Raw genomic sequence first — 21,438 nt, 5'->3', positions numbered from 1 at the left:
AGGGATAGGGGGATTTATTTGGGCTTTTTCTACTGACATATACACTTTTGCTAATTACTTTCAATAGGTTAAATTGCTGTAAATAGTCATGAATTCTACTGCCTTTTCTAAGAAATGTCGTGCCTGTATTTCTCAAAACAGAATACAAGTACAGTCAAATGTGTCTCTTATTTTATTTTTTTTACATACCAAAATGTGATATATGTTCAGCTGGAATGACCACAATTTGGCCACTGCGGGGTTCTCTTGCAAAATTGTAAGTGGGTGGAAATGATGCAGCTACTCCTGGTATTGATGGGTTTATTCCCTGGTGAAGAGTTGGATGAGCCAAACCTGGAATACAAATATAAAATAAATTGAGAAAACCAGTAACTGCTTAAATTCTACTTAAAATTAAAAATCAAAAGAAAAATTCACCAACAATCCCTTCCTGCAAAATGGCATACACATTTCCTTTAGTTTTTTTTTTTTTGTCTATTTTAAACAGAGGAAATATGATAAATGTCTTAGATGTGACTCCCCCAACATACTAAGCCATATTTGAAGATTTCATGGAAATAAAAGAAATTCTGACTCTCTTAATGTAGTGATACAAAACAGAAAAAATTCTATGATCTTTAAGGTTTGGCCTAAAGAAGTTAAATATAATTTATCTATCTCACAAAGAACCCACCTTAAGGCTAAGGCCCCACATAGTGAAACGCAGCTAAAAAACACTGTGGAAAAAAACGCAGCTACAGTAGAGTATGTGACCACATCAGCCAATAACTTGTGTCAGTGGGCACATACAGTACACAGCATTATTTCTGAGGTCAGTATCTAGCTTTAGCAGTCACATGAATGATGGAGGGCATATGAATGCTGCAGGAGGAAAAGGCCAGAGAGGCCACTGGAACAGTAAGGCTTTAGTGACATAGACTGGGGAAGGAAGTATATTTTTTTCTTAAAATTCACTGATCTCCTTCCCTGCTTTGTAAAATTTGTATAAATCTGGTAAAATACCATTAAAACAATCTTAAACACATGATCTTCTGCACATCCCAGCTTCTTTACAATATATTGAAAGACATCCAAACAACATGAGTATGTATGAGTCAGGCTAAGGGCTCTCGCCAGTCAGATTTTCTAGGAAACATGAATGAATATCAGGACAGCTGCAATGTAAGTTACTGTAAGAAGCTCACAGTCACAAAATGCAGAATATAGAGTATTTACCATATGGTTTTAGGATGATTGTTCCAAACAGAAAAAATATATGCTCTAACTTTAACTTACCATATGGGTGATCAGCATGCCACATACAAGGCATAATTCCAGTAGATAACCAGGAATGAGCCAAGTGTGTTGAGTCTGGAGCCCAAGGTCCTGAGAGAGCTGTTCCTCCTGTTACCATAAGATTAGGGCTCAAACCAATGGCAGCACAACCACCCGCATGCATTTCAGAAATATCAGTAAGATCTTTGTTTTCTCTGAAAGACAAACATGGCATACATGACATATTTATGCTGTATTGCATTCATGCTTAAATTAAGTGTTCGTATGATACTGTAAGTCTACAGGCTTTTATTTATATTTTATTTCCAATGGATAAATCAGTACACAGTCGTGTGATGGACATGCAGGACCGAAGTCTGATTTATGATCTGTGACTGTAACAAACTGAATTGAAATGATAGTTGTAATACACTTTCATATGGTATAGTATAAGTATGGCAGTGTATTACACTATCAAATAACAGCACAGTTTCATAGTGTGAACTTACCCTTAAGGTCAGGATCAGATGTGGGCATGGCAAACAAAAGTATTGACTGCCATTTCCCTGCATTTTACCCAGGTGCATATGGGAAATATTGCTTCTTTAACCCCTTCGGGCTGCAGTCATTTTTCAATTTTCATTTTTTATTCTATTTTTGCTGTTATATCCTCTTAGAGTTCTTGAACCCTGGATGGTCTGATCACTAATATATTGCACTGAAATGCTAAAGCATTGAAAAATTGCCTACAGTCCTCTAATAGACATTATACAATGACAAGCCTGGGAGCCTTCTATAGGCTCCTGGCTGTCATGACAATGCATCTCCACCCCTAGATCTTGTTCTGGTTGTATAATCAGACTGAAACATCATGTGGATTTCTTTTCGATAAATTCGTTATCTGTATATCAGGCTATTTTGGTTAGGTATTTTGTTTTTTGCGGCAATACGGCAGTTTTTTTCATTTTGGTATTAACGCATGTATATTTATATCATCGTCTATGTTACAGTTATTATTTATGGTGATGTTAAGAGACATACGATTTTGATTAATGATTTAGTATGATATTGACATTTGTTGTGTGTTGTTGTGCGTTATATAGTTACATCACATCACGTGTGGGAATATTTTAGTTAATTGGAGGGTGGGACTTATGGGTCTTTTTGGTTTTAAAAGTTAGTCCATAGGGTTGAGCCGATCTTGACTTTTCAGGATCGATTTTAAAATACGATTTCTGATCATTTTTCATTCGAACCTGATCTCGATCCCAATGCAAGTCAATGGGATTTTTTTATTAATCGGAGATCGGATTTTAAAAGCAATCCTATTCACTATACAGCATGGAATCTAACAATTGCTAGAATCCACGCTGTGTAGTGAATCACTAAAGTAGCCAGAGGATTTTTTTTTTAATCCTCTGGCTACTTAGTCCCCCCTGGTGTCCACTTACCTCCAGAGATGGCTGGTCCTGTGCCCCGTGCCTTCATTCTTCGCCTTGCTGCTGCTCCACGCTGCTTTTCTTCCTTCGTTGCCCACTCCCTGCCAGGTTAGGAGAGTGTGGGCGGGTTAGGAGAGTGTGGGCGGGTAATGGGAGGGGAGACGTCACGTCTCCCCGCCCTGTACCCACCCACACTCTCCTACGCCACAAGCCCCGCCTACCTAGCGCTTTAAACACTAACCTGGGAGGCGGGGCAGCGAGGCAAGAAGAAGGAGGGCACCGGAGCAGCCATCTCTAGAGGTAAGTAGCTGCTAGAGATGTTAGTTTAGACTCCCATTCGAATGAATGGAGGCAGCCGGCGCACAGGGGGTTAAAGCTGTGTGTCGGCTGCTTCCATTCATTCCTATGGAACTGCAGTGGAGACTTCACACTGAGTATACAGCGTATACTCAGTGTGAAGGCTAAGCAAAGCATTGTGGGAAAAATTAACGATCTCGATCCCACATAAAAAGATCGTGTTCGGAATTCCGATGGCGATCATGAAATTTTTTCGATCGCCGATCGGAATCTGATCTTTTCCGAACACAATCGCTCAACCCTATTAGTCCACTTTTGGTGTTAACTATGCTATGACTAAGGGGTGTTACACCCTGAAATCCGTCAGCTAGTATGTGAACCTGAGTTGGCCTGTAACTTTTTTTTATTCATGAAGATTAAAAGTTAATTTTTATTATATATTTTTTCAGATGATTTTGTTGGTTACTGGAAAAAAAATTATATTGATTATTTCTTCTCAAAACATATAAACATTCACATCATTAGATCTGAACAGACGACAGGATTTCATTTTACCGTACACTATGAGGTTTAATCTGTGCCTCAGTTCTTATATATTGCTTCTGACAGTTGTCAAAAGTTGATTAAATCTGATTTGTTTTAAGTAGATCATATGACTAAATGTCAGCCTTAATACTGTCCTAATGTAGGTTTTTAAGATCAGCTGACTGTAACCATTTTTATGCCATTGCTAAGAGCCACTAAGGTCGGAAACATATAGTTAATGATACTTTGCCTGTAGCTGTGGATTTTATGGATGTGAAGTAAAGATGCTGATTTCACATCAGTGATGGATCTCCTTTCTTTTATTCAATGTTCCTGTGCTCCCTATATTTTGTAGGTTATGTTTTCAAAAACCCCACATTTTTGCTCTTCACAATTCTAGTAATTTTAAGATTTGTGCATATACTTAAGTGGTATGTATGAACTCTACAGGTTGTGCTTTCTCTGGAGCTGAAATGAAGTAAAGGACAGACAACATGCCTAGAACGCTCTATCTTTCATAAAATTCAATGTCAATTCATAGGTGCATAGGATAAACTTAGTCTGAAAGTACACCAGATTTATTAAAGTGGTTGATACTGGGTGCTGCCTACATGATGCTGTGAGTGCAGTATGGCAAAGCCTTGGTATCTCAGAAGCTCTTAGCCTCATAAACCAGAAGCTACAGTTGTCACAAATATATTCATATGGAAAGGTCAATGGTGAGAAATTCATAGAATTATTTATTTTGTGCATTTATGTTATTTATGTTTATGATATTAAAGAAGACCTTTCAAGTCCTTATGAATGTGTGGTTTTATATTCTGCTAGAAAGCCAACAGTGCACTGACTTCAGCGCACTCTCGGCTTTCCTGGTATGTGCCCCAATGGTGGAGATATGGATGCCGTTAATTTCACCACCGATATCTCCCCACTGTCAGAATGGTGGGCCTTACAGTCTAGCGTCATTGCTGTGACGAACACTCTCTCTTAACTGTACTCTTACATAGCCTTGTACTGTCACAGGGGCCATTCCTTACAAGCCAGTGATGATGCTCAGCTGTGAGGAATGCCACCCACCCCAGTACAAGTATAGACGGTACTGTCAAGAGGGGGGTATTCCGTGAATCATTTTGGAATCACAAGTCCCTGAGGATGTTCCTTCACTTGTTTAATTTTGTAGAAAAAAAGCAGATCACAGACATGACAAAAAACTAAAGGCATTTCAAATGGCAACTTTCTGGCTTTAACCCCTTCCCACTGACGGCATTTTTTGATTTTCATTTTTCGTTTTGCACTCCTCTCCTTCCAAACCCCATAATTTTATTTCTCTGCTCCCAGACCCATATGAGGTCTTAAAGTTTGCCGGACAAATATTTCTTCATGATGCCACCATTATTTATTCTATACAATGTACTGGGAAGCTGAAAAAAAATTCAGAATGGGGTGGATTTGGAGAAAAAATGCATTTGTGCTACTTTCTTATGGGCTTTGTTTTTACGGCGTTCACTGTGCAGCCAAAATGACATGTCCCCTGTATTCTATGTTACGGTACAATTCTGGAGATACCAAATTTATATGGTTTTATTTACATTTAAATCCAAAACTGTGCCAAATTTTTCTAAAAGTCACCATATTCTGACCCGTAACTTTTTTATACTTCTGTGTACGGGGATGTATAAGGCGCCTTTTTTGCGGGGCCGGGTGTACTTTTTAGTTATACCATTTTGGGGAATTGGTATTCCTTTGATTATTATTTATTCTAATCTTTATCAGAGACAAAACAGTGAAAAAACGGCGGTTTGGCACTTTTGACTTTTTTTTCCTGCTACGGCGTTTACCGTACAGGAAAAATATTTTTATAGATTTGTAGAGCGGGCGTTTTTCAGACACAGGGATACCTAACATGTATGTGTTTCACAGTATTTAACTACTTTTATATGTGTTCTAGCAAAAGGGGAGTAATTAGAATTTTTAATACTTAATTTTTTAAAATATTTTTTAAAAACATTTTTTACATTTATTAGACCCTCTAGGGGTCTTGAACCCTAGGGGGTCTGATCACTAATGCAATGCATTACAATGCTAATGCATTGCGATACATAGCAAAAAAAAAAAAAAATCGCATAGAGCAGCCTGCAAAAGAAAATCACTGCAGACAGGCCGGGGAGCCTGCTCCAGGCACCGGCGATCAGCGGTGCCCTTGCGTCGCCGGGATACTGGCGCCTCGGTCAGCTTTGACTGAGGCGCCGGAGGGGGTTAATGCCTCCGATCGATGTGGGCACTGAACTGAGGCATCAGCGCTGGGTGTCTACTGTGTAAAACACTCCAACACACCACTAGTACTTTGTTGCACCACCACTGGCTTTTATAACTGCTTGTGGCTACCCGTTTTTGGACCAGAATCTGAGGTGGCCTCTGCGTCAAATTCCAGTCCAAAATACCCCGTGTGAACCTGGCCTTAGGGTCCATTCACATGGAGGAAAATGGTGAGGAATTTGGTGTGGAAGTCAATGGGAGGCTTTTTTTTTTTTTCAACGCTGAAATTCCACACTAAATTCCTCACCATTTTTCTCCATGTGAATGGACCCTAACACACACAAACCTGTACACAAGGAGTAGCATGGTACAGCTCTCAATAGAGAATCAAACAAAAGAATAAAGAAACACAGAATTTTACAGAAAGAAGTCAAAATTTGTTATTAAAGTATATTACAAAATTTATTAATACTAAAACACAAATGCGGCTAAACCTCAGTACTTATAGTATATTTAATGTCAGTAAAACACTTTATTCAGTCAAGACCAGAAACAGCAGGATATTAGAAGAATACAAGTGAATTGCATTTGAGCACAAATACCAAAGTATAAAAGTATGTTCATACGGAGGAATTTGGAATCAATTTTGAGGTGGATTTCATCTCAAAATCAGCTTCAAATTCAACCCTGAATCTGTTTTTTTGTATTCAATGGTAGATAGAGATTGAAGAAGGATACTCAATCTTGTTGCTAATTCAGACACAAAACCCACTCTGCTGATAATCCCCATTCAGAAAAACATCTAGAGAAAAATCTACCTATGCCTCCCATTGTAATGAATAAATAGCAAATATCAAAGAAGAATTTGGAGTTGATTTTTTATGTGGAGTGCTCTCTAAAATCAGCTCCAAATTTCTGTGTGAACATTCTATAGATATTTTAATATTCATTGACTTTTATTTACAAAAACATATAAAATCACAAATTTCTTCTGTTTTACAAGCTCACCGGAGAAGCTTTGCATGCTCCCTGTCAAGTCTTTCCAACAGCAATCTTTCATTGCAATGTCTAAATCTTTCATCTGCAGATTCCTCCCTTGTATGACCTATTAACAAAAACAAGATGAAAATATTCAGAAAATAAAAAAATACAAATGGGACATTAGCCCTTTAATGACCTGTCCTATTTGAGCCTTTATAACCAAACAATCTTTTTTATATTGTCTCATTTAAAGAGCAAAGGTCATTGCGTTTTTCCATCAACATAAGCCTGTATGATGGCTTGTTTTTTTGTGTGATGGGTTGTATTTCAATGGCACCATTTTAGTGTACATATATGAGGGTAGTCTGAAAAGTTTCCGACCTCCACATGTAGATGGCAACACTCGTCAGCCAAAGTTGGGGAATGTTTTTGCGCATGCGTTGGAATGTACTCAGAAAAATTTCAGCCATTTTGCATCAGCGGTTTTTCTTTGACAGTCGGTGAAGAGAGTCAATGTGAGTGATTTTGTGAAAATTGATAAAATTGAACATGGAGCTGTCATTAGATATTTGTTTTTGAAAGGCAATACGCTTTTGCAAATTAAAGACGAGATGGATACTGTGTACAGCGACTGTGCACCATCATGTACCACCGTCAAATTTTGGGCAGCTGAATTTAAACATATCCGTACCAGCTTGGTTGACGATGAACGTTCGGGACGGCCAAAAACTGCAACCACGAATGAAAACATTGCTCAAGTTCACCAAATGGTGCTAGAGAACAGTCAAATTGAAGTCAGAGAGATAGCAAAGGCTATGAGCATCTCGAAAGAACGTGTTTGCCACATATTGGTTGAAATTTTAGGGATGAGAAAGCTGTCCGTGCGCTGCGTACTGCGATTGCTCACTCTGGACCAAAAACGTGTTCAGATGAACATTTGCAACGCTTTGTTGGCGCAGTTTAGGCGCAATAAATCTGGGTTTTGGCGCCGATTAATTACTGTGGATGAAACTTGGATACACCATTACACCACAGAAACAAAAACAGCTCGATATTCGATTTTATCCATTTTCACAAAATCACTCACATCGACTCACTTCAACGACTGTCAAAGAAAAGTCGCTGGTGCAAAATGGCTGAAATTTTTGTGAGTAGATTCCAACGCAAGCACAAACACATTCCCCAACTTTGTTTGACGAGTGTTGCCATCTACATGTGGAGGTTGGAAACTTTTTAGACTATCCTCATAGCTTATTGATTAACTTTTATGAAAGCTTTTTGTGGGTATTGGAAATAAAATGCAATATCCCATTACAATGGGAATCATAAGTCCCAGGATTAAGTCCACTTTTGGGATGGATAAAAACAAAACATGTCCTACATGTACACTTAACTCAATTACAACCTCATAAGCATCTTTTTTTTCAAAATCAACCATCCAATCTACAAATTATAACACTGTGCATGTCTTTGAGAACTATAAGACTAAGGCCCCATGGAACGTCCTGCAGCAATAAAGCGCTGTGGGAAAAACCACGGTGGCAACCGTGCAGCGCTGGTTTTGGAAATTGCAGCGTATATGTATGCCAGGGAAAGGGGGATGATTTGAACCTCTAGGGTTTTTTTTAATGTTTTTAAAAACTTCTTTTTTTTCTTTTTGACTATCTTATTAGTCCCCCCCCCCCCATACGGGATTTGAACATGCAAACAGTTGATTGCAAATCCCACAGACTGTACAACTGTATCACAATCTATGGGAGATACACTACATAGCTATTGAGACTGGTCTTTTTTTTTTTATAATGTGGGGATTGGGGGGGAAGGGGGGGGCTGGCCAGCAGAGCCAGCAATTAAAGTGAACTCAGACCACAGGTATTAGCGATGGGTCTCTGCTATGGGTAATCAAATAATACTGCCTCCTTCCCCAACTCTCACTCCTTCATAAATGGCTGACAGCCACAGTCAGATAGCAGCTGCAAAGCCCTCTAGTTCGTAAAAAAATTGTAAAAACAAATATGCAACAAAAAATGCATCTAATTACTGATACAATTAAATACTAATATTTACATAAAATATTTAAAAATAACTGAGCATTTTATTTTGAAGCAGGAGTGGAGTCAATAACTTTTTTCCAACTCCATGCAAAAGTGGTCCCGACTTCATCTCCTCAGTCCCGTTAAAAATAGCTGCAATGGGGGCCCTTACTAGATCCCTAGATGCCCTGAGAACTCATCAGCATCCAACAACTAATGCTAGGTTAACACTAGCGTTCAGCTGTCCGTTCTTCGGGTCTAATTGCGGGTCTGAAGAATGGAAACCTAATCTGCTTAAAAAGTGGTTACCTGCGGAAACTTGCTGACGCCATAGACTATGATAGGGTCCGCTGGGTTTCCACCCAAAAAATGCGGAGAGGAAAGTCCTGCTTGCAGGACTTTTCTCTCTGCATTCTTTAAGCAGATTTGGGGACAGAAACACTAAATGTAGAGCAGGTGTGAACCCAGCCTTACTTTGTGATCTTATCAATTTGTACCTATCAAAACAGCTGCTCTAGCCATTAGTTCTCACTGCGGTATTAACCCTTAAGTACTATCATGGTGTCTATCATAATGATGTGTGTATGATAGTGGTCTATGAAACACACCATGATAGTACTTAAGGGTTAAGGCTCTGCACAACAGCAAAATAAAAAACCTCAAAAATTATGATACTTGGCTCATATGTGGAGCAGAACACTGTAGTATGTAAAACAGCTTCCCTCTAAAATGTGACACTTCCCTGAGGATTGGGTGGGCTTCAAATCTGACTCATATTTATTAACAAAGGAAATCCAAATCTACAATAGTGACATACATAACAAAGGTATGTTGTTTAGCACTGTAATGTACTCTACACAACTGGAGGATACATTTTGAGGGTAAATATTCAGTGAACAAGCTAACTTAAAGAGAGTCTACCAGCTCCCCCAATCATATTGAATTGCCACAATCATACTAGCTGGGGTAGACCAGGCTAAACTTGGTGGTCAGGATAATTATTTTATGTCTGGCATAGCAATGACAGAAATGTAGGAGTGCACATGTCTTCAAACTCATAATGTAAAATAATGGACTGCAAAAGTACAAGAAACAGTTCCCTAGACAGTTAAGGCTAGATTCACATCTGTGTAGTTTTCAAAATGGTGTAATTTTCTAGGGGTTTTTTTTATATATAGTTTGGGGCGTGTAAACAAAAATGAGGCCTGAGAATCATAGATAGAAAAAGTATAATTAACCTAAAAATTCTTGGGGCCACTTTGAGGTGTACCAATTCATAGTCATACTACCAAAATCTAAATTACTGATCACATCCCTAGATAAATTCCAGTGCAGCTTTCAAAGTAACTCTTTCAGAGGGATTTGTATCATTATACCAACCCCAGTGCTCTACCAAAGTGGCTGGGTGCATGTAATTCTTAAAAAGTATTTATGAAGTAGGATAATTTTGTAGAGCAATGTGATACGACAGTATGTGCTCAAAATATATATAGGACTGCCAACCTGAAAAACAGGTCATCTTAAGATTGTCATAAGGGCATGGCTCAAATAGTGTCTAATACTATGACAGCTCTAAGTTGGGTGTTGTTATGATAGGTCCCATGCTGGGCCCTTTCCATTAATGGACTTGTCAACAGGTAGCGTGGATGAAAAAATCTTTCTACTGCCTTACCCTTGGTACACATCTGCATTGGGTCCGCATGGGGACCCCCGGAACGGACCACCGAATGCACTGGCAAGCAGTGTTCAGTGAAAGCACACAGACCCCATAGACTATAATGATGTCCGTGTGCTCTCTGCACGCACGGTGTCCGCATAAATCATGTGGACATGAAAGTAGATCATGATGGCACACGGACCCCATTATAGTCTTATATATTAGTAGTATATTAGTAGAAGTATTATAGTCCATTGGCAATCAATCAAAACAAATGACAGCACTGAGATGGCTAGAAAAAAAAAAAACATCTTTAAAACACTTTGCAATTTTTAAATTTATTTATATCTGTGAAAATATTTCAGTTTTAATTGTCTACAAATTTAAACATGGCTATCTTTAATACCCCTCACACAATCTCTGATCCTCTCAAGATTTTCCGTCTTCATTCCTCTTCTAGCTCCTCTTCACCGTTTCTAAGACTTTTCATGCACATCCCCTTTACTTTGGAACTCACTACTAGAATACATAAGACTTTTCCTACAATCACAGCCTTTTAGGAGGACCCCAAAGACTCATTCAATAAAGCCTAGAGCCACCACACCGCCATCTGAACAGATTTTATCTCTCCCTCATAGATTGTAAGGCTTGCAGCCAGGGTCTTCTATCTCAATGTACCAGTGGGTCACTATGTTAGCACGGTATTTATTTTTGTGTATTTTGTGTTTTGTATTGAAACCTCTCTTCAAATGTAAAGCACTATGGTATCAATTATGCTCTAAAATAGATAAAAATGCCCTTCTAGTTGTCTGTAGTACCAGTGAGAACCTTCTGCAGTGATTTCATTTTGTGACATCTTGGCAATTTGTCTTTATGATTTTTACGCTGTGATATATTTTCCACATCTTACCTTTAGAGGTGAGCATTTTATTTCCACCACTGTCTTTTTGTCGAGCAACAGCCACAGCTATACCAACTGGTGGATTTCGCACCTCCATTTCCCCCTGAAAATGTAATGACTCCTTAGCCACTGTTTTAGCACTTTCAGGTCTATCTGGATCTCTTTTGACCTCTGGCTGTGGCAAACTGTGGACTTTAGCATCTTTTAACTGAGTCTCGTCCAACCTCATGTTGCCAAGACCACCAAAAGGACTCTTTTTGCCACTACTTTGCCAAGCAGCGGTCTCTTTCTCAAAGTTTCCACTATATTTAATAAGATTTTGCATTGCAGAACGCTCACAATGACCAGATGAATGCATGGATTCTATGTCATTTTTTCTAGAACCCAAATTCTTAGATTCAAAAGAAGGTTTACTTGCTTCCTCTTTTCCATGGCTTGTTTGGGAGTGTTGTGTTGATAAAATAGGTATCTGGGAATTGGTAAAATTACTAGTTTCTAAGTGCTTTCCTTTTTCTTCTGGGTGCTTCACAAATGTATTTCCTTGGTCTTGCCTGTGAAATTCCATGAATCCAGACATTTTGCTTGTTTCTTTGACATAATCTTCCTGCACACAATGGGCATGATCACTAGAAGCGAAGATTTTTTTCCCTAAAGGGCCATGGCCATGATTGTTCGAGAAAGAATCTGGTACACCATGGCCTTTTAAGGAGGAATTGCAACAAATGACAGATCCTTGCTCTCGGACACAATCTGCTCTTTTTGTTTCATTGACTACAAATTCTTGGGGAAAGCCAGAATGGGAGAACTGTGCCTTTTCTTCTGGTTTGTGTAATTCTTTTACATTAAGATTACTTGCTTGGGTACCAACTTGTATATGATTGCTATGTTCATCAGAAAGTTCACTGGTTGACACAAAATTTGGTGCTAATGTCTTTAAGTCATTAGTAGGTTCCTGGGTTTGTTGAATAATGCTATACATTGAAGAGTGGAGGGACTGAGAGGGTAATGGTGTAGTGGGGGCTACTTTACCAAAAAAGTTTACAGGGTGAGAGGATGGACAAGTGCATTGTGTGCTCAGATTTTTATCTAGTGTCACAACAGAATCTCCATGTTTAGTTTGATTTGAGTTTGTGTGGCACGAAGTCCTTATGTTCTCATCATGTCTACTTAAGTGCTGTTTGATACATTTGTCTTCTGCAGAGCCAGTAGATTTGGAGAAGGATTCACCTCCATGATTACCGAAAAGAGGAGTTTGGAGATGTTTAGACTTTGCCTCAATGGTTCCCGACCAGCGGTTTGGCATATATTCAGATATAAATGAAGAGTGATGTTCCCCTTGTTTAGGTACCCTGTGAAGGTTCATTTTTTTCCTCTCTTTTTCAACTTTACTGTCCAGCTCACGTTCGAATAAATCACCAGAATGCACCTCTTCTGAAAATCTCCTATCTTTTTTTGCAGTGCTCATTAAGGAAGGAGTAAGCAAGACTTCACTTCGGAAAACTTTTTCCTTTTCTTTGGAAGTCTCTTTGGAATTTTTAAACGAATGACATATTGGATCATTTTCATACAGGTTTTGTGCCTGGTTAGCTGATGCCTTTAAAATTGATGTTTGAGGATGATATACTGACTGCTGACCAACATAGCAAAATCCATCTGAAAAAAATAAATAAAAATACAGTGGTTATAACATATTACATTTTATGTTTTATGGTCCGCACCGTGGTTTCCATCGTAAAACCCGGGGAAACTGGACAGGGGAAGACTTACTGGCGGTTAGCTTTAAAACCCATTTATTTGAATGGGTTTTAAAGGTGACCGCCAGTGTGCGTATGCAGCCTCTCTGCCTGGAATCCGGTTTTTTTGCACAGACACAAAGTCCTTCATGTACGACTTTGTGTCCATGCAATAAAACTGGTTTCCAGGTAGAGAGGCCGCATATGGAGATCGGTGGTCACCTTTACAAAACCATTCAAATAATAACAAATTTTATTTATATAGAGCTAACATATTCCACAGCACTGTACAATTTGTAGGGTTCAAGTACATTCAGAAAGATACATTAAAAAGAAAGATAGTATTCCAGAGAAGTGGTGCAACTCAGTAGAAGTCTTGTATAGGAGCGTGGGAGGTTCTGATAGAGGATGTAAGTGTTAGGTCATTGAGTGAGTGGAGAGCACGGGTTGGGCGGTAGACAGAGATGAGGGAGGAAATGTAGGGAGGTGCGGCATTATGGAGAGCCTTGTGGATGAGAGTGATAACTTTATATTTTATTCTATAATGAATAGGCAGCCAATGTAGCGACTGGCACAGACCAGAGGCATCTCTGTAGCGTCTAGACTGATAGATGAACCTGGCCGCTGCATTCAGAATAGATTGTAGAGGGGAGAGTTTAGTGAGGGGAAGACAGATTAGTAAGGAGTTACAGTAGTCAAGGCGAGAATAAATCAGAGAGACAATAAGTGTCTTTAATGTATCTCTGGCAAGGAAAGGGCGTATTCTGGAGATGTTTTTGAATGGAGGTGACATGAGTCAAAAACAACCCCGAGGCAGCAGGCATGCTGCCTAGGAGTTATAGTAAGGCCTGAGACTACAATGGATGAATGGTTTTTAATGCTGACCGCCAGCAACCCGTCCCCTGTCCAGTTTCCCTAGGGTTTACAACGGAAACCCTGGGGCGGACAGCGGCGGTAGTGTGAACCCAGCCTTAGCTGTGTTTTGCACAGCTTGCAGGCTGACTCATTCATCTCCATGGCTGCATACATACGCCTGTGTATAATAATGAGTCCTTGTATATGGCCGTGAACCCAGGGAAAAACTCAGGACAGGTCCTGTAACTGTCTGATTTGTGGTCCAGGCTACATATACATAGTAGAGGGGGGAAAAAAAACCAGAATGCATCTAAATTCATCAACATGCTTTATGGTAGACATGGTTTCAATAGTGATACATGCCGCCTTCTCCTACTTCATTCATTTATTGCATTCATTGATTACTTAGTATATATCAGTTTGTCAGCTATTGGCTTTTTTGACACCTTTACAAACTCTCTGATCCACAGATTTAGAACGATCAGTCACAAACATAACTCTAAAAAGGTGTTCCCATCTTGGAATTTAAGACTGTATCAATAGGATATGCTTCAAATGTCTGATATATGTAGTGCTGAGACCAGCATTTTTAACAAAGTATTACATGCATTTTTAATTGCCATAAAAAGTAGTATATTTTGTTATGCATTTCAGCCGTGAGCTAATGCCATTCAGAGAAGTGAAAACCTTGCAAACCATGCATAGTAAAAATGTACTGCTCAGATAAAATGCAAAGTAAAATATGCTACACATTACTGCAATTGCATAAAACATGCAGCCATTAATTAAAATAGCACTGCGTAAACCCAGCCTCACAACATAATCCTGAACAGGATGAGCGCTGAATAAAGAGAAATACGATGATAGTCGCTTGTTTACAGCCTGATTATACCACATTGTTAATCTTCCAATTTGGCTGCATTAGCTTATATATATCCATGTAAATTTTTCCCAGCCACTGTGATTTTAAGAAAAATCTGCACTGCTTTTGTCACTTTCCCGAAAAGGGGTGTGGTAAAGGCGTACAGATATGCATATGTACTATAATTTACACCATAAATCTAGAGTAAGTGACAGAGAAAATGCGTTATGAGCTGGCATTCATCTCCCCCTAGGTGCGCGGCCTTGCAGAGGGTGTCCCTTATATAGTTGGTTCTGGCTTTAGCAATGCCTCTTCATAAATCTGCCCCATTATGTTGTGCTTCATGATCAATTAGACACACAAGTAAAGTAGTAACAAAATATATAGGACAATATTCCTTGCATCTAGGCTCCTGCAGCTATAAAGAAAGAAGTACGGAATCAAGCGGAAAAAAAAAAAAAAAAAAGAATAAGAGAATGATGTACCTTTTTGTGGATCAATCACACTATGTTGGCCTATACGTGTTAACAATGGTGCAACTCCACCAGGAGACTCCAGGTGACTCACTGGAATATAGGAATGATAGACACTTCTGGACAAGTGGGGGAAACCTAAAGATGAATGGATAAAGCATTATTTTACTACACCAAGGTAAACTGTGTATATACATATACCAAAATATCTATCAGTATATAAGATTTCAAACAGTAGGAATATTTGAAGAATTAAAAAGTATTACATTTATAGTCCTTGCGCAATAAGGTTTTTGTATTTGTTTCATTGACATGTGACATTGTAAAATCTCAGCTATATTTTGTAATGTTATTTCAATAAGTTTCATTTGTATTGTTATGTTTGTATTAAGAATTACAGTTTGGTTTTGTCATGCTATGAGGTAAGACTATGAGTAACATTTTTAGTAAAAGTATTTTTCTATCTATCCAAATTCACATTTTCACTACAGAAAATTTTTAAAAGGCTGTTAAAAGGATTTTTTTATAGGCCTTTAATATCTATGGTTGGTTTCACATCAGCGCTTGAATTCCATTTGTGGATTCTGTCCCTGAATCTACTTGAAAATGCAAATGAGACTTTTCTCTCTGCATTTTTCGGGCGGTAACCAGGCGGAACATGGCAAACCCATTATAGTCTATGGAATCCTCGGGTTTCCTTAGATAAGCGCTTTGTAAAGGCCGGGCTCATTGAATACATATTATGGCCACTCCGACCATCTCTCTGCATCATCACATAATCTTTGTTATTATACTATATTGGCTTAAATAACAAAAATTGTTGACAGATCTCTGCATAGTCATAACATCTTATAGACCTCATTCTCACTTGCAAATCTATCAGTATTTCGTACAGTATGAAACTGTAAAACTGAAGTGATATGGATGAAAACAAATTTGGAGTGTAAAGGATTCGATTTTTTTTTTTTCAGTCCTTGGGATTCCATTACAAGTTTTGCAAGTGAGATTGAGGTTTAAATCATATTCACTTTGCAGATACTGTAAAACGCAGAATCAGGAGTGGCTTGAAAAGGAATAGAAAATATAAAGGAAACAGTGTCCCTTCTGTTAAATCCACTCCTGACTTTGGCTCAAAAAACTGCAGCAAAATCTGCAGTGGGAAAAGCTGTGGTATTGGTACCATTTTGGGCTATGTATGAGTTTTTGATCACTTCGTATTCCATATTTTATGAGGCAAGATGGTAAAAAATTGGTTCTTCCAGCACTTTTTCTGACATAGTTTCCTTTTATTGAAATGAAGTTTGTTATGGATGCAGTGATCCCAAACACGTAGTGTTTTATGCTGTGTTTTGTGTTTTTATACTGTATAAGGGCAAAGGAGCATTTTATTGCGGGGGAGGGTTTAGATAGATATAGATCTATCTGATATTTATGTATATGCATACACTGACAGGCCTGTGTAATCAATCCTGCACACAGGATCAGAAGACACAAGAAGACAATTGCAGACCTGGGACCACAGAACAGGCCCCGGCCTGTTGAATAAAGATCACCCCCCCACACACCCAAAGACGAATTTGGGGAGCCATACAGGTACCGGCTTGCTAGGGCAACCCCTTAGATGCCACGATCATGACTAATCTCAGCATTTAGGGGGTTAACACCCCACCCGTGTGAATGTAGCCTTAGGGCTCGTTCACATCTGCGCCCGGTCTCCGTTCTGCAGTTTTCCATTTCCTACATAAAACAGGGTAGGAGACAGAAACCTGCCTGCTTCTTTCCAAACCCATTCATTTGAATGGGTTTGAAAAGTGTCCGGCAGTGAGCGCCGGTGAGCGTTTTATGCCCTCCACAGCTAAACCGTTTTTTTAAACCGGACACAGAGTCAGACATGCAGTACTCTGTGTCCGGTTTAAAAAAAAACGGTTTCACCGCGGAGAGCTCAAAACGCTCACAGCCGGACTCGGCACGACAAGTTTCCGTCTTCTGCATACAGAAACCTGATAACGGAGCCCAGACGCTGGTATGAACCCAGCGTCAGAGGGAATGGTTTTTGGATGCCATGTTAAATCCTCAGAGCCCCAGAGCTGTCAGTTAGGGTCCATTCACACAGTTTTTTGATGAGGATTTTGGCGAGGGAAAAAAAACACTTCAGGCATTATTAAAAAAGAAAAAAAAAAGAAAAAAAACTTGAGTCTTCAGTAGTTGATACCTTTTTAATGGCTAACTAATAATGATGACAGATTACAACGTTTCGGAACTCTAGGCTCCTTTCTCAAGTAAATTACATTTTCCTTATTCAGGAATTAGGAAATGTTTTTTATCTCCAGCACAGTGTATGGACCTTGAAAAAAAAACGCTAGCTTTTTTTCCACGCAGTTTTTGCCAATTCCACGTGGAATTTCTGCCTCCCTTTGACTGCATTGGTTTTTGCAGCTGGAATCCGCCTGAATTAAGCTTTTTTTTAACGCTAGTGGTAAAAAAAAAAGCTAGAGGAACCCATAGAACTCTATGGGGAGGCGTTTTTTCCACGTGGGTTCTGACACGGATTCAGCGCCAAAATCCTCGCCAAACAACTGTGTGAATGGACCCAAGTTGAAATTCCCTAAGAAATGACCCCACTACACCCATCAAACTATTTATTAAAGGGCATAACAAGCATTTTTAATCCTTGTGTGTTGCTTTATTTTAGTTTAAAATTGTAAAAAATTGCAATTTTTCCAGAGTAATGCCATTTCAGCACCCAGCTTAAGTCAGCAGAGACACACTCTCAAAAATCTGTTACGCAGGTTATTCTGGGAAAAACAGCATATGGATTGTTTTGTCTGCAACACAGCTGGGCACAATATATTGTGCACTGAAATTATGTATTGGAAAAATGTATATTTTTCACCTTTCACCATCAGGTGCACACTCATTTCTGGGAAATAAAAAATGCAACACGTAGGGTTTAAAAATGATCACGGTACCCCTAGATAAATTATTTGAGGGGTACAGTATCTAAAATGGGGTCAGGTATCAGTGGATTCCACTTTACTGGCATGTTAGGGGTTCTGCTGTGCACAAACAGCAGTTTATACCCACATATGATATCAAGTGCGTTATCTTGGGTACAACAGTGTCATATATGTGGGCATAAACTGTACTTTTGGTACACAGCAAGATGCAGAAGGCCAAACTGTGACATTTGTGCCATGTGAGGCTTCAGCCTAAAACGCAACATAAACAAAATGTAAGCAATGCCTGTTAGTGATATACACTAGATCTCAGGGGGGCAAGCCCAAAACTCTGACATATTGCCACACTGCATAAGTCCAGAGGATTTTTATACATTATTTATAGGAAATCAGGAGGCTTCAAGTATTTTTCCTGATGCAGTTCATAGAATACCTGGCCTTACCAATTTTATCATCATTTGAATTTATTGTAGTGCAACTGGGGTGTTGATCACAGTCTCTTTCAATAAGGGTCTATTAATAAAAGTTATGTTTTAGCGTTTCTTCTCCAACATTCCTGTACAGTGATTTTTTTTTTTAAAGGGTTGGAATATTCCTCCTGTAATTTAAAGGGGCTCTATCAGCAAAATCATGCACCCTGAATGCCCGCCCACAGTGCATGATGCGTAAGTAGATAACATTCTTTTTTAGGGTTTTATTTTAAAACGGGGGGGGGGGGGGGGGAGGTAGTTTAATATAACATTTACGGTGCCTGAATAGCCTTTTTAAAGGCTATTCACGCATATGTGGGGCTCTATCAGCATGATTTTGCTGATAGAGCCCCTTTAAGATTTATTAAGGACACAACTACTGACAGAAAATCAAAAGTTGTACAAAAGTTAAGTTACACTTTAATATATGAGCAACATGTAATTGCCGTTGTCATATAATTGTCATCATAATCTTTAGAGGGATTCTACCATTAAAAAAAAAATTTTTTGTCATTGACACATCGGAATAACCTTAAGAAAGGCTATTCTTCTCCTACCTTTAGATGTCATCTTCGCCCCGCCGTTCGGTTAAAATTCTGATTTCCGTCGTTATACAAATAAGTTCTCTCGCAGCACTGGGGGTGTCCCCAATTCTGCGAGAGAACTCTCCAGCGCCGCCTCCAGCTTCTTCTGGAACCTCATCTTCATACATCTTATTCTGGCGCAGGTGGTGAAACTTGAAGGCCTTGGGCAGAGCCAACTGCGCATGACCATGGTCACAAGAAAAATGGCCGCTTACACAGTAAGTAAGCAGCCATTTTCTCATGGCCTGTGGGCATGCGCAGTCGGCTCTGCCTGAAGCCTAGAAGTTTTACCGCCTGCACCGGAAGACGACGTGTGAAGAGGACGTTCCTGAAGAAGATGTAGGCGCCGCAGGAGAGTTCTCTCGCAGCATTGGGGATGCCCCCAGTGCTGTTTGAGCGCTGGTGCCCGCCCCCAGTGCCGTGAGAGAACTCATTTGAATACCGACAGAAAACAGAATTTTAACCGAATGGCGGGGCGGAGACGACATCTAAAGGTAGGAGAAGAATAGCCTTCCTTAAGGTTATTCTGACGTATCAACGACAAAACTGAATTCAAACCTCATATAAATAACTTTTTAAAAGAACTTTAACTTTTGATTAATCACAAATACAAACCTAGTTATGTATATAAAAGGGGCGAATGTTGCATTTAACATTGCATAACATTTTAATTGTACAGTGTGAATCATTCCCTACTGTTTTAATATTGTACCTAATTTAACTGAACAAACACAGTTCAGTAAATGTTTACTGACAAACTGATTCCCAGTTAGAATATTTTCTCTAGCGACCACCCTTCCCAAGCATACAATGTAGTTAGTGTGGTGTCCGATATACTAATGTGGTAGTTTGGTGCCTAATATACAATTTATGCCCTGAACTGTCAGAGAGGCAGTGTCAGCAGGAAAGGGGGCATGATTCAGGGCTCGAATCAGACACTGGCAGTGTTTCAGAATTATAACCCTTGCCGGCTCCGGACTGACATGGCCCACCTAACATAGCATATGAGGCACCAAAACTTGTAATGTTGTGTAAAAATAAAAAAAAATTCCATGTGTGTAACAAACAGTGCCTATCAAATGAAGCAAAGAGGTGGAGTTGGCAGAGATGGTAAAAGGTGCTCTTAGGCTAAGGCCCCACGGGATGATCCGCAGTGCTAAAGCTCTGCAGGAAAAACCGCGGCAGGAATGCAACTCTGTTCTTCCCACAGTGCTTTGAACCGAAAGTTTGCAGAGTTTTCCTCCGTGGACTTTTGGTTACAATTATATCTACAGATAAGCCACCGGTTTTAAACGCAAAGTGGGCATGGGATTCGTATGAATCACATCCACTTTGCAGTTACTGTAAAATGCACAATTTTTCCTGCGGTGTTTCTGGCCTGTGGAACCCTGAGCTCAAAGTGAGAAATACAGGACTGGGGATATATTCAGTAGGCAATGACATTATGAAGAAGCTAAGGATATAGGGTGCGGTCCCAAATGGTTATAGTCGGGGAAGGGGAAGGAATATGTAATAAAATCCATATCATTTAATGTTACTGAAAACAACAGCCTGCAATTTTCAATAATATTAATGCCTTATTACAGATTCTGTTTTTTGTTTGTCAGAAAAGTCAGTTATTAGTTTTTACTTCTTTCTCTCCTCATCCAATTCATACAAACAACTTAAAGAGGACCTTTCATCACATTGGGCTCAGGCAGTTCCATATACTGCTGTAAAGCAGACAGTGCGCTGAATTCAGCGCACTGTCGGCTTTCCCGATCTGTGCCCCGGGTAAAGTGCTATCGGTCCCGGTACCGTAGCGCTTTACAGTCAGAAGGGCGTTTCTGACAGTCAGTCAGGAACGTCCTTCTCCACAGCAGCGCCTATCGCACTGTAGAGTGTGAGTGGGGAGGAACGCCCCCTCCCTCTGCTCACACAGCTCGTCCATAGACGAGTATTATCAGGAGGGGGGGGGGGGACGTTCCTCCCCGCTCACACTGTGCAGCGCGATAGGCTCTGCTGTGGAGAAGGATGTTCCTGACAGCGGCAGTGTGAACGCCCCCTAAGGAATGTATCCACAGCTGCTGCTATTGATCCTACAAATGATTAGCAGCATTCAGCCTGTGAATACACAACATCATGAATTTAGGATATTACCTCTTCACTGTACAGGTACTCA

The 21,438-nt window shown here is 39.6% G+C and overlaps 1 protein-coding gene across 4 annotated transcripts in view; it reads right to left on the bottom strand.

Moving 5' to 3' along the window:
* The window catches only part of TNRC18 (trinucleotide repeat containing 18), a 91,737-nt gene that overhangs the window by 54,459 nt on the left and 15,840 nt on the right, over positions 1–21,438 (bottom strand). For all 4 annotated transcript variants that reach the window (XM_075285113.1, XM_075285116.1, XM_075285115.1 and 1 more), the window contains exons 3-7: positions 15,279–15,404; positions 11,353–12,996; positions 6,780–6,876; positions 1,276–1,469; positions 190–333 (exon numbers count right to left, since the gene is read on the bottom strand). In XM_075285113.1, the coding sequence (XP_075141214.1) occupies positions 190–333; positions 1,276–1,469; positions 6,780–6,876; positions 11,353–12,996; positions 15,279–15,404 (2,205 nt within the window). The remainder of the gene's footprint in view (positions 1–189; positions 334–1,275; positions 1,470–6,779; positions 6,877–11,352; positions 12,997–15,278; positions 15,405–21,438) is intronic.

The sequence above is a fragment of the Leptodactylus fuscus genome, chromosome 8 (assembly GCF_031893055.1).
Source record: "Leptodactylus fuscus isolate aLepFus1 chromosome 8, aLepFus1.hap2, whole genome shotgun sequence".
NCBI classification, from domain to species: domain Eukaryota; kingdom Metazoa; phylum Chordata; class Amphibia; order Anura; family Leptodactylidae; genus Leptodactylus; species Leptodactylus fuscus.
Note: the sequence above shows the minus strand (reverse complement) of the source record. Positions and strands in the feature narration are given on the sequence as shown.